The sequence below is a fragment of the Drosophila rhopaloa genome, unplaced genomic scaffold (genome assembly GCF_018152115.1).
Source record: "Drosophila rhopaloa isolate 14029-0021.01 unplaced genomic scaffold, ASM1815211v1 contig_3, whole genome shotgun sequence".
NCBI lineage: Eukaryota > Metazoa > Arthropoda > Insecta > Diptera > Drosophilidae > Drosophila > Drosophila rhopaloa.
This window is the reverse complement of record NW_025335123.1, coordinates 19,233,749-19,248,060: the sequence shown is the minus strand read 5'-3', so window position 1 is coordinate 19,248,060 and position 14,312 is coordinate 19,233,749. Positions and strand designations below refer to the sequence as shown.

The window sequence follows — 14,312 nt, the reverse complement described above, 5'->3', positions numbered from 1 at the left end:
AATCTATTTCTGTACAATATACGCTGTATAATTCAGCACGTGCTGGCGACCAAAAAGAAGGAAAGTCGGTTTTTGAAATACTGTTGCACATTGTAAAAGCTAACATTATTGCATTTGCGTTTTGCGTTGGTTTTGTGGTATTCACGAAATATGTCGTTATTTGGTCTTCAACTGCATTTGCGATAAGTTCTCCCGAATCCAAATACTAAGTATGAAGATAGTTTAGCACTACAAATTAGAAAGATTACAAATACCGATGATAAAAATTACAATGGAACAAGTTAATGACTGTTGATAAACTTGTCCCATTGTAATTTATATTAAATTATATTTCTACTTCGGTTCTAATCTAGTAATAGAACAATTTTATAATTTTTTTATTGCCAAAAACCGGGAAAAATCATCTAAATGTTCGGTTTTTTTTCCAGTGTTTAACACTGGGAAATAGTAGTCTCATTTTGGAATGTCATACCTCGTTGAATTCGCTATAAAATTTCCAACAAAGTCCCATTTACAGAAAACTGCTCCCCATTCAAAGGATAATTTAAATCAGCCAAACCAGTTTTTTGTATTGTGTATTTTTTTTTATTTTTTAGTGCATTTACTTAACTAGAGAGTATATGTATGTAGTGTAGGATTAAAGTTAATTATTTAATATCATTAACAAGTAGGGGGTAGGGGTTTGTTTTCGGGGACTCAGGGGAGTGTTTGATACTATAGCTTTATGTTTTTTTTTGTGTAGGATGTTGTGGATGTCTTTTTGGGTTCTTGCTATTCTTGATCTTATCTTCATCTCGCGGACCATTTATATTTATTGTATTGCTGGTCCAAAAAAAAACTCACACTAAAACCTAGGTAACAGCAGCTAAAAAAAAAAGAAAAAAAACATGGGAAATATCAGCAAGATGGGCTGCCTTACGGTTCTAGTTCTGGGTTGTGGAAAATACGTTAGGTAAAAACTAAGCCTACGGTATGCATATAACTTCGCGTTCGATGTTCGGGTGTTCGTGGGTCAGTGGATCAAAGGTGGTGGTGGTTTAACAACAATCTATAAATCGATAACAATTCTGGAGACGGTATATCCCCCCACATCCCCCCTATTCGTCCAGGCAGATGGTGCGCAAGATGGCCTCGACCACGGAGTAGGGATCGCAGTTGGAGCTGGGTCGGCGATCCTCGAAGTAGCCCTTGCCATCATCGTTGACGCCGCGGGGAATGCGTATGCTGCATCCGCGGTTGGCCACTCCGGCACTGAAGTCGTTGATGGAGCTCGTCTCGTGCTTTCCGGTCAGACGACGGGCGTTGTCCTGGCCCTGCTTGGGGTCGTAGGCGCGGATGTGCCGCTCGTGGCACTTGGACAGCTTGGCCACCGCCTTCTCGATGTCCCGGATGCCGCCATCCTCGCGCATCGCCTTCGTGGAGACGTTGGTGTGGGCACCTGCACCGTTCCAGTCGCCGGGCATCGGCTTGGGATCCAGAGTGGACACAATCTGTATTTGAAAAAAAAACGTTTAGAAAAAGATTTAATATTTTTCACCATCTTTTTGGTGTCGAAATTTTCATTAGATCATTAAGTCTTTGATCTATATCATTAACATTATTCAATTGAATGTCAAAAGGCACTCCATTTAATAAAAAAAAGGGCAAGCAAGTAAGATAAACATTTTTTTTTTAATTATGCAATATAATTATTTGAAACTTACGCCAAACTCCTCGGAGATGCGGTGCAAGAGGAAACGGGCCATCCAGAGGTCGTCGCCGATGGAGATTCCCACGCAGGGACCCACCTGGAATTCCCACTGGGCGGGCATCACCTCGGCATTGGTGCCCGACACCTTGATTCCGGCGTACAGACAGGCCCGGTAGTGGGCATCCACAATGTCCCGGGCGTAAACCTGAAAAGGTTACAATATGTATGTTAGATATTGCTAGAATTTTGTAAAAAGTTTTAAAATTTAAAAAATGTCTTTATAAAAAATATTACGTATACGCACCACTGTCTTCTACGAATAATTATTTTATTGTATTCGACAAATGATTGTTAAAACGTCGTATTACTATTACTATCTGCTTTGCTTTTTATTTGATACAAACATAAACAAAACCTTAAGAGAGACTACATATAATATAACAAATACGTGAATGCAAAAAATTACGTATACGCCATGTTGGTTAAGAATAAGTGAAAGATTTGTTTTGATTTGAAAGTATGTTGTTGACATTTATCAGAATCATCAAGAAAGCAAAGAATTGTACACTAGCTAAATCCAGAAATAAATTGCAAGACTCACCTTGTTGGCTCCAACGCCGCAGTAGTAGGGTCCCTGGGGTCCGGGGAAGCCGTTCTTGGGCCAGCCAAGTGGATGGCCATCGAAGTCGAGGAAGGTGTACTCCTGCTCGATGCCGAACCAGGGCTCCTCGTCCACGCACTTGTTGTTCACCTCCAGGCAGGTCTTGCGCTTATTGGTTTCCGTGGGGGTGCCGTCGAACTTGTAGGTGTCGCACATCACCAGGATATTGTTGCCGCGGCGGAAGGGGTCCTTGTAGATGGCCACCGGGTACAGGTAGGTGTCCGAGTTGGAGCCCTCGGCCTGGTAGCACGAGCTTCCATCGTAGTTCCACACGGGCAGCTCTGTAATGGTAGGGAAAAAAGCAAAAGAACTGGGGGTTAGTCCATGCCCATTAGTCGTTGCTGGGGGGTTAATTTTAAGGGGTGACCTCGTCGCTCACTTAGCATGCGATACCCTCGAATTAAGGGTAATTGATGGCAATTGAATGAGTTTGGAATGGGGTTCGACGGGGTTCCGTTTGAAAGTTCGCATCTCCCTATTAGAAACCCCTTATTTCAGCCCTCAACTCGTTAACGTTTTGTTGTAAACCAAATTGGCCGAGAAATTAAACTAAATGATCGAAATTATTTGTTACTAGATACATTTTAATATCTGATAAGATTAAAATCTAGTTATTGAAAATAGTTATTATATCGTTATTAATAGAAATCTCAGATAAATGTTTATCAATTAAGTAACATTTTTAATGTATATATTTTTGATTTATAGATGCTCTCTAATTTGAAACAGCAGGGTATATTATATTTTAAATTATTGCACACCTTTCAGTTGTTACTTTCGTTTTTATGAGTTATGAAGCACTTTCGGTTTTTAAGTAAAATCAGTAGACAATTATTTTAGCTAATTATTTTATTTTGATTGATTTATGACAAACTTGAAAACGATTTTTGTTAAAAATGAGTTGACTTTCTCCTAAAAAATTGGGGTAGGCTAAACACTTATATGTATTTTATGTGCTTCAAATGGATATATCTCCCCCTATTTTATTAGATACTTAGTGTACTGTACCCTTGTTTATGCAAGTGCATATTCAAATGACTGAAATTGTTGTGCGCTTATTTAGTTTCAAAACGCAAGCTGCAACCCCCCGACCAAAGCCCCATTTCCCCTCCTATTTAACCGAAACTCGCCTGGCATTTTGATGATCCATCTGAAAATGGGGCTTGTAAGTGAGAATATAAATTTAAATAAAGGGGATGTGGTGTTGGGTGACTGAGGTTTGTTTACTCGGTAACTCGTTTCCCCATTGCCTGTTGTTTATTATAATAAATCGTTAATTCCCCGTATGTAAATAATGCTAATGAAAATACTTCACTTATGCAAATTTCTGGGGGAGTGCAGGGGACGCATTGCATTGTTGTAACAGGCGGGGGGTGACCTTGAGCCAGCGTTTTCATTTACAATCTGGTATCTCGTGTTGGTTCTCTATCGCTATCTCTATCTCTATCTGTATCACCATCCCCCTCCCTCCCGTTGTGCCTGTATGGGTGCTCGAGTATCTGTGTGCCACTCGAATTGATAAACAGCTGTAGAGTTTTCCACACACACAGTGGCACCAAGAGCGACTGGTTCTCAAATACAAATGTCAGTGTGTCACTGTGCCAGTAGCACTACAGTTATTAGCCTTGCCTTGCTCTCCAACCAGCCCCCACCACCCACCACCCACTCCGCCCCTCTACACTCGTATAACCCTTATACCACCTCAACGAAATTCTGTTGCTATTTGCTTCCGATTTCTGTCCTACACAAAGCGAATAATATGAAATTCAGATTGCCCTATCTATCATTGGAGATTGCACTTTTCAAGATCAATAATCTTGAAAATTACTAATTGAAAATGATAAATATAATAAAATTAATTTAACATTTCATGGAATCATTAATCTTAAAATGTTATATTTGTGATAATGAACTCAATTGGTTCAATCTGAAAACGTTTTAAAATGTATCTCAAGCATTTTATAAAAATGTAATATTTTTCAAATCATTTGTTGTATACAAATAGATTTTTGAGATATGATTTGAAATTCTAATAATAAAAAAAGGAATAAACACTATGTTGTTTAAGCAAGCCCTTTTTCCTAAGTGTTGTTTTTTCAAGTTTTGCAAACTGTACTTTTTAACTTACTTATTTATTACTGTCCATCTCTTTCTGACCTACTCATCCTTGAGTGACTAGCAATTTTGTGACTGAAGTGTTTAGAAATGCAATCGGACTAAAAGTTTTCAATTACTTTTGGTTTGGGGAGGGGGTGAAAGCTACGAAATCGATTGTCCTTTATTGAAAGGGGCACGCTTCAACGATTAAATGTAATTTGTTGTCAATTGCTTTTTTTTCAAGTGCTCAATTAGAATTTCACTTTGAACTTGAAAGGTGGAGGGGACATATGCAGTTCTACCCCTGCCTTTTCTTATTGGGGTTCGTCATTCAGTAATCAAAGACAAAATCAAAAAAAAAATTTTAAATATAAAAAAATTTGTCTCACACCTACGCGCTATATGTCCGTCTTTTTTCAACGCCAGTCAAATGCACTTTGTGTGAGGAGGACAGTGCGAGTGTGAGTGCGCCTTCTTAATTAGTAATTGTGCGCATTAAGTCATTTGTTTTTATTTGTGTTTTGCTTTTGCTTTCAAGTGCAAGTGTAATAATCAAGTAGACAGGTTGATCGGGGTTTACAAAGTTGGGGGTTTTTCTTAAGCTGAACAGACAAATGTCCGTCCTTGTCGTTCGGCTGATTGGGCTTGCGGTCAAATTTAACAGTTGCAAATGTACCAACTGGAACATTTCTTATTTGAATTTGTTTATTATTTTATTAAAAAGTTTTATTTAAACTGAGATTTTCCACCAACTAAACATTTGTTTCGTAGGCAAATAAATAAGTTTCTTACAAGGTCAGAACTGCCAACAAGTAATTATCCCTATTGAAAAAACACACTTCAAAAACTAAATTAAATTCATATTTTCAAATATACTTTCTGAAAAGATTTCGTTTAAACGATTCATACACATTTAGGATTATGCTTTACCAAGTTTATCTTAGCTTGATGGGGTTTGTTATTATTATTTGTTTGTGTGATAAGTTAGAAGTGTTCATAAACGTGTCACAGCTAATGTTGAAAGTTTAAAATTAGTTTACAGTACCCCCAACATCCATAAGCCTAATTGCTTCCTCCTTTTACTCCGTGGCTAATTGCACATTAAAACGCAATCAATTAACACCGAGCACGAAAAACTCTTTCAAGTCTGGACGGTCTTTTTATTAAGCCATCCGATTAAACGGCATTATCAGACGCGAGTCGTGAAAATTCTGTTTTTAGACCATAAAGCACTTCCCAGACGTTCGAAAAGCCGAAGACCCGCCGCCGGAATCGTGCCAAGGCAAAGGTCATCGCTGGGGTTGTATAACCCCGTGTGAGGGATCAATAAAAAACCGCAACAGACGAAGCCGTTCATTGCCACAATTTTCGGGGCGTTTATGGGCTAGATTTTCAGACGCTCGTAAAATCGCACAGATCTATTATAGTATAGCCATAGCATATAGAGCTATTGCGTAGTAATTGCTGGCAAATGCGAATTTAAAGCGAATTAGAACTGAATATTTTCCCCGCGGAAGATAGTGGTCTACAATATATGTCATGTGTATAAATACTTTGTGATTTTGTATGATTTATAGCCATTGTGGGTTGTTAAACCTTATAAAAATAATAAAATGCTAATCGTGATTTACAGATTTCTTGAGAGTTTAACAAACCTTTTGGATTTTCTCAACATTTTACTTCTATAATGGATATAAAAAAACCTTGACTCGTGAAAAAAATCAACACATCTTCCGAAATTAGAAGTTTACTCAATTAGCTTCTAATTTAAGATCGAGCCTGTATTTCTGGTCATTTAATGTGTTTGACTAATTTGGAAAAATTAACACCTGGCGAGACATCATTTCTTGCAGCCATTTCTTTGTGCTTTATTGTTATATTTCATTTATTTTGGCAGCTTTCCAAATGTCTTTTAAATTGTAACTTTTAATGATCAATAATTTATTTAACGTTTAATTAAATTTGTCATAATATAGTTTTCAATTTATGGGTCTTCTTAATTGTTCTCGCTTACTTCCTTTCTAATCCAACTCGAACTCCTGTTCTTTATTCAAGTTCATTCACACGCGACCTATTAAATCCCCATTACGATTTTCAGCTGCTTATAAAAACGAACACTAGTGAAATACCGCGATAAATCAAGCTAGCGCCTGAGACGGAGACATTTTAAAGTCTTTAGCCACTCCAGATAAGATTACACTCGCAGAAATCAAGTATTTCGCACATAAATCAAGTGCGGGCGCGACCTATGTTGCGATAAGGAGAAACTACTTAATGTAGGTATTTGAAGTACTTAATCTAGGCACTATTTAACAAGAAACTAATCGGGAATTATAATTATAAGGTTCACCGAAAAAAAATATGATATTTGGCCTATAAAGTAGTAAAGCTAGTTGGTGAATTCGATTGAGCTCCACCTTTAATGGTAAGTTTTTTTTATCAAATATCAGGATGTCTTGTTTTGCTGATTTTCGAGTGTACTTTTGGGATTGCCACAAATCCAAAAATTCTATTCGTTAGAAAAGCAAATACTTTTACTGAAAATATAACAATTTGGTTTGTGAAAACCTAAAACATAATTCCCTGAAAATTATCTAATAATCTGAAAATGGAGCTATCTTACATTGATTTTAAGCTGAAGAAAATGATTTATCTTAAAAGTCAAGACTCGTTGTAAAATAATTTGGCTAGGTCTTATTTAATATTAAATTGTAATATTTGTAACATCGAAATTTAACTGATTTTAATTTTATTTTATTAATGTCCGAATTTGTTGTAAGTAACTAGTCTATAAACTCTTTTGTAATGGATTTTTTTGTTTGGTGCGTGTGGGGGGTGGGGGGACTTACCCTTGGGGCTCTGGGGGATGAAGTCGAGGGTGCGGTCCTTGCAGCGCAGGTCCTCGCCGGTGCCGTCGATCCACACGTAGGTGGCCTGGACGATATTCTCCTGCAGCGGCAGCGACAGGTAGCGGTCAAGGATCGTCTTGTTGATGCGCGCGTTGGGCGAGTCCTCCAGGATCCTAGCGGACATACTGCTCTTTGCAATTAGGGCACCCAAAAAAAAATGGACATACAATTCGAAAGCGGATCAGAAATAAACAAAGTTCTTTGGCACTGAATTCTTTTCTCCTGTGGAGATGATCTGCACCTGATTTATTTGCACTCTGATTGGGCCTGGTTACAATCTGATTGGTGGCGGGACGATAGCTGCGTCCTTTCTGATTGGGATTTGGATTTGTTGTGCGCGGAAGCGTTGCTGGAACACGACTAAGCTGGAGCCCCTTGTTCCAACTCAATTTATAATGACCAACAACAAACAACAAAGCAAAACAAAAGCAACGCGCCCGCCTCGCCTCTTGTTGTTGCTGTAGTGGTTGTTGTTGCTATTAGTGTGGTATAAGCTATACTATACGCCATATACACTATACACTATCCACTATACTCTATACACTACACACCATACTATACTTACAGCAAACTAGCAGCGACTGCGACGCCGGCAGCGACGTCGACAGCGCGCCATTGAAAACAAAAGCAACAGCTGTTGTCGCCGCGACAAGAGCAGCGCTGTGGCAGCGCAGTCGCCGCACGATCAACGCCCCCTCTCTATCGCTCTCACACGCCCGCCCTCCCACTCCGACCCACTGATTAGACGCTTTGCCGTTTGTCGCCGGTGTCGCGTGCAAGAGCGAGAGGGCACGAGAGCTCTCCCAATTGGATTCCTGGCTAAAGCTTCCGGTTACACGCCCAAAAAAAAAACACCTAGTTTTCACCAATTCCAAACCAAATTGTTATTTAATGAAGTAAGCAATAGCGCAAGAAACTGTTAAAAAATCTAAGCACAGCTAATTGTAATTTTAAAACAAAAAAAAAATGTAATGTTATTGAAAAAATGGATATTTCAATTTATAGTCGTAATCTAAAATATTGAAGTAATAGTAAGTCCCAAAGATGTCTTTTAACACAAAATTATAATTTACACAATTTCTAATTAAATCATCAGTAATATATCCAATTAAAATGTAAAATTTGAAACTTTATATCTCTTTGTTAATGTTTAAAATTATGTTTAGTTTCCATATACCTGTTTCAATATATTAATATAAATGTATAAATCACTTTGAAATATTGAAACATCTCCTATTAAAGTAAAGAATCCACTGATTTTTGTTCTGTGTAGATTAACAGTTGCAGGTTGAGTTGCCAAATTGTTTTGTTTATTTTTAATTCACTTTTGATGTGCGAGCAAATGCGTGTAAATGAGTAAATGTCGCTTATCAACTGGATCGCCAGCAAATGAGTTGTATTATAATTTTTTTTTTGTTTTTGACAAGGACAAGGACAGTCGGCTGATGTAATGATGAACAACTTACGCTGAATGCATTTTGTTGTGTGTTTTAAATGTTTTCCCGGTCTCCTAATGAAAGTATTTTTGCACTCGCGAACTTTGAACTGGCACTTGGATTGAATCTTTATAGAACACTTTCTTAATTCCGATGAGGAGTTGCGAATTGAGCTGATACAGTGGGCACTTCTTTGGAGCGACTGCGCAGATCCAGCGGCAATTGATCCGCTTTTATAGGCTCTCCGATCCGATCACTTCGCACTCGGACAACTGGGGGGATGTTCGGATGTGTGACTCGATTTTTTGATTATTTTTATGGCGCATAAAGCAAACACGACCATGTGCTAATTACCTTTTCAAGATTCTCACATTTTTATTATTATTTGGCGTCGCGCTCGCCTCGTCAAGTTGAGAAACAAAAATAAATACCGAAAAGGGAGCAACTCCTTTGGCCCACTAAAATCGCCACCCCCTTAACCCCTGATGGGCCCACACTGTAACTCCTTAACACCCTCATGCCATTGCGTACCACACACCCACCGCAAAATGTTGGCCATGTTTGCAGGCCGAAGGTGTGAAAAAGTTAATTGCAAACGAGTTTCACACAAAAAGGTTAATTGTTCGAACGGATTTTTATGGCTTCGTCTAGTTGATCGGAATTGACAACTTATCAGGGCAGTTTTCCATATTCAACAAAGCACTGACATGATCTACCTTAAATGGTATTCAAAAATATGTTTCCTGTGGCATTACATCCACAAAAAGGTATTGGAATTACTCTATTATAGGTTTCACATATACAATATATGTTAAATCAATTATTTAACAAGAAAAAATTATTGATATTAAGGATTACAAAAAAAACTGAATAACTATTTCAATTACATTTTGTTTTGCTTTAACAACGATTAGTTTTCTCCTTTTTTACATTTTAATCTATTAAATAAGCTATCACTATATTTAGTGATACATTTGTTTGTTAAGCCCATTTTCTCTTTGGGTGTAACAAATTCGCCAGCTGATCTAAATTTAAACGCAAATAAAAACGTCTGAACGGGCAGACGGTCGCAAGAAACAACAACTTAACGTATCAAATAAATTGCGACAAGCTACATTTTATTTCAATTTTAAATGCACAATTAACATATGTGCCGGTCAGCCGAAAATGGACAGACAAACATAAAATAAAACAAACAAGAAAACGTGAAATAATTTTCTATTAATCGTCTGCTGCGTCTTCAATTCGGCTCAGTGTTGGCAAGAAAACTTTTTTTCGTGGGAAGAAAAGGAACAAATGATTGAATATACCCTATATTTATATGATAATATCATTTTTAATTAAATTACTCATAAGTCACGTGTGCCTATATATATATGAAGGTGATCAACACTGCGTATGAGTTATTTAATTTAGTCATTTCGTTTTTCTGACAATTTCGAGTCTCTTAATGGCAATGTTTCATTTTATTCTTTGAAAATTAAAAATATATGTTTGTTTTAAATAAATAAAACAGCAATTTTCAACAAATAAACAAAGTCACCAGTGCGTATACGTAATTTTTTTTAGCCAACTTAAGTCAAGCTCTAATTTAGCTATAATGTAAACTTCTACAGATTTTAAAAATTGAGAAATATACATACTGTTAAACAAATTAATAACTCCATATATATGAAATTTAAATAAAAATTCCTATTTCAAAAACTTAATAAACCTTTATTTTTATTTTTTTTTTTGCAACACCAGCTAATTTAAAAAAAGGCCAGAAAAGTGGCTAATTAGTCAACGCTGGCTATCTGATCACGTGAACGGCGCATGCGTTTCCCGCTGCGGTCATCACCCGTCTCCGTTTCCCCCCTCCGTCCCCGCTTCCGTCACCGTCTCCGTCCGCCGTTTGTCGATTGTCGTCCGTCTTCTGGTGTTTGCCCGCATTTAACGAGGCTTTTTCGCGAGCCTCTCTCTCTTGCCGGCTGCATTCAAATTGGCTTAGGCGACGGGCAGGCGATCGCGGGGCCATAAAGCCCGAAAGGCGTTAAACTTCGATCTGCGATAGTGCTGGCCGAGATTAGGAGGGCCCAGGAGGTGGCCCGCCCTAAATACCCGGCTAGAAGAAGAGCCGGCGACGCGTGGCAGCGATAACCGACTTAGCGGTAAGTAGGTGAAGGCAACGGCTACTAAATGGACCCATTTATATTGATACACATATATGTATATGACTAATTGATTGGCGCAGACTGTGGTAATTGGGGAATTTGAATTGGCATTACTACTTCTCATATTTCACATTAATTTCGCCAGCTTAATTGGCGATCATCAAGAGGCAATTTATGATCGAGGCCCATCATCAGGCGTTAGTTCTATTTTTAGAGCACGCGTTGGGCGCCAGTTTCCCGGTTGACCAGCTCATCGGGGTCACCAGTTCGGTTGGATCCGATTCAGCACCAGATCCAGGCGGTGGGAATAATGAGAATAATGTAATGTAGTCAATACATTGCTAATAGTAAGTGATACTTTTACAACCAGAAAGATTTCAATGTCACGTTTTGTTTTGTATTGTTATCTCTAGTATCTGGGCTTATATATACACACACATTTATTTATCTTTCTACCTTACTGTATAGTTTCTTGTTTAGATGTTTAAATTGTTGTATTCATTAAAAAGGAAAATAAACACCAGTTGATTAGTTTATTTTTAGACAACGTGTCATTCTTATTTGTAATTTGTAATGCTTTCCGACCAAAAAAAACATGTCTAGAATAGCTAATACAAATTATTGGGAATTTACACGCCCTTGATTTACAAGATAAGATCTTGACTTACTAATACGAGTTTAAAGCTTATTTAAATCTTTTCTTGAATAAGTCTTTTCTATTGCTATCTAATGCAGATTTAAAGATTAAAGTCTGTCAAATTCCCAGGAAATTTTCTAGAATCATTATCAGAAAATCGATGGGGGTCATGGCATTGTTATTGGGCACCATTTTCCATCGAGTGGATTTTATTCTTTTCCCATTTAGCTGCCTCTGTTTGGGTTTTGGCCACTTGTGAGCCGCCATAAAGTTGCATAATCCGTCGGCCGATGGCCGATGGCCGATAGCCGCCGGCCAGCCAAAGATTGGAGGCCTATAGTGCTTCTGATTCCGGCCAGGGACCCTGAACTTTGCCAGTGTTACGTATTTCTAGCCGCTTATCTGGAAAGTCTGTGTAGGGGATGTGGGTCTGAAATAGAAAAAAAAAAACCCGAATTATAAAATGCGACACTCTTTATGCCCCCAATTGACGTATAAACTCTATTAAACAATTTATGCTCTAAACTGTCTGAATTGCTTAACTTCTTTATGGCACTCGCATTCGCATTCGGTTTCGGGCCCGCACGCTTATTTATTCTATAATAAACTTATCTAATAGTCATGTGCACTATATGCCGCTGTATTGTTTTTGGTTCTGGGATGTTTGTGGTGGTGCCAGCTCAGTTCGGTTCGCCTTAGATCGGCTTGTCATGAAACAAAACGGAACAGCGTGATCGGATACTCTCGTGCCCCCAAATGCCCAATTCCCCTCGTCCAAATTAAGGCAGCTCCCTCGGATTCATTGGGTTCCACTGTTTCTGGTGACTCTTCAAAAACAATGTCAGGCCATCTCAATTGGGATGAGTGCTGGGAGCTTCCCTTCGGATACACTTCAGAATCTGTGAAAGTACAGTGATCTCTAGGTTGTGTTCTAAGATAGATTTAAAAAAAAACCACAGAAACGGATACAAAAAAATTTAATAATTTTTGTATTATATAATATGTAACCATTAACTGTTTTTAAGGTTTAAATTCAAATCTAGCCTTTCGCTTATTTTTATTAATTTGTTTCCTACAAAACATTGTTTTTGACGTATGTAGCTTAGCTTTTAAAATTCTGAAAAACTCGTTTAAAATTCTTGACATTTTTTGGAGGCTTCCCTGTACCTGTGTTGCGTGTTAAGTAGTGGGTGTGCGTGTTTAGCAGGGGGTGCGTGTGTGAGGGGGAGGCACTTGGGGGCACTTGCTTCGTTGCTAGGAAGCTGCGATTTGGTGGTGACTAGCAATAAAAAAAAAACGAAAAAAAATATAAACCAAATGCATATGGAAAAGGGGCAACTACCGACGACTGCTGAACAATTGGCGTTGATTCAATTTGCTATCCATTTGCGGTACTCGGCACTGCCGTTGCAATTATGCCCATCAAATCTATCCCAATCCCGCGAATCAAGCAATTTTCCCATCATCATTATTATCATCATCCAGTGTTTTATATCAATTTGATGCCCTTGTGTTTTTGGAGGAGGGGTTTTTTCCATATAAAAAAAGGTTGCCTCTTAGGATATGAAAATTAATTTTAAACGGTATTTTTATTACATTTCAGAGAATGAAAATAAACAATTGTTTTTGTTTTGGTGATATAATTGCGATTAAAAAATATATATTAACAAAGGAAGATAATGTTTTAAAATTCTTTCTTTATTTAAATATTTTGTATGACAATATTAAAGGAATTCAAACTTCCTTTTGGCATAAGTTTCATTTTGATTGATTTAAATTTGTAAGTGGTATGTAATTTGTGTGTGAAAACCCTTTGGGGGCTGAAACCATAGAGCAACCTTATTTATCGCTGCTCAAGATCGACCTTCGATGGCGTCGCGGCTTTTTCAAACCCGATCAAACTCAGAAAACCTCCAGGTGTGTGCGTGCCATCGCTGACGTCACCAGCCAGCGGAACGTGCGCTGCTAATCTAAGTATATATGCTACATAAAAAGTGGTATAAAATGAAATACTTAGACTCGTCTGTGGCGTTGACAAAAACTTCAATACATCAATGGTGGTCGCACTCGAAAGCCCCGAACACACATTGGCGGACAGGTTTGCATGATTTATGACTCCGCCGCTGACAGGCTTCATGGCGAACAGGTGCGGATCTAACACGCGAATTTCAGGTGCTCCAATTACCAATTTCCATATAATCCAGTTCAAGTAATACAGGTATTGAGCGGTTATTTCAAGAGAATTGGGATTTTCAAGTCTAGACAATAAAAGGATTTTAACTGAGACTTCAGTGCTTCATACTTTTGACCTTGCCAACATTGCTGTTTTTTGTGAATAAATAAAATAAAATATTTTAAAGGAAATAATAAAAGATTTAAGTTTAATTTTCTTAGTTACATTTTTGTAATGCTATTTTTAAGAAGCTGTTGTTGTTTTATTACCAATATAAAAAATATATTAAGAAAATTTCTCAATTAAAGTTCAAGAATGTACCAAGATATCTATAGTTTCCTACCTCAATTGACATTCCTTGGAATAAACTATTTCCTCTTAGATCACGTGATACAAACAACAAAAATGTTTTATATCCAATCTGCTTGGCACTAGATTTCTGCTTGTGATAAGGCCACCTATTATGGGTAATTACCCCTTATCAATGTGACTCATCAAGGTCATCATTTCAGGCTCCGTCTGAATGGCATGAAGAAAAGTTGCAAATATGTATGTA

The 14,312-nt window shown here is 37.8% G+C and overlaps 1 protein-coding gene across 1 annotated transcript; it reads right to left on the bottom strand.

Moving 5' to 3' along the window:
* Window positions 1-562: 562 nt before the first annotated feature.
* Window positions 563-7,733, bottom strand: LOC108050032 (glutamine synthetase 2 cytoplasmic). Its single transcript, XM_017131514.2, has 5 exons — window positions 7,599-7,733; window positions 7,298-7,482; window positions 2,292-2,632; window positions 1,704-1,895; window positions 563-1,490 (listed from the first exon to the last, which is right to left on the bottom strand). The coding sequence occupies exons 2-5, from the start codon at window positions 7,479-7,481 to the stop codon at window positions 1,098-1,100; spliced, it is 1,110 nt and encodes a 369-aa protein (XP_016987003.1). The 5' UTR covers window position 7,482; window positions 7,599-7,733; the 3' UTR covers window positions 563-1,097.
* Window positions 7,734-14,312: the final 6,579 nt, after the last annotated feature.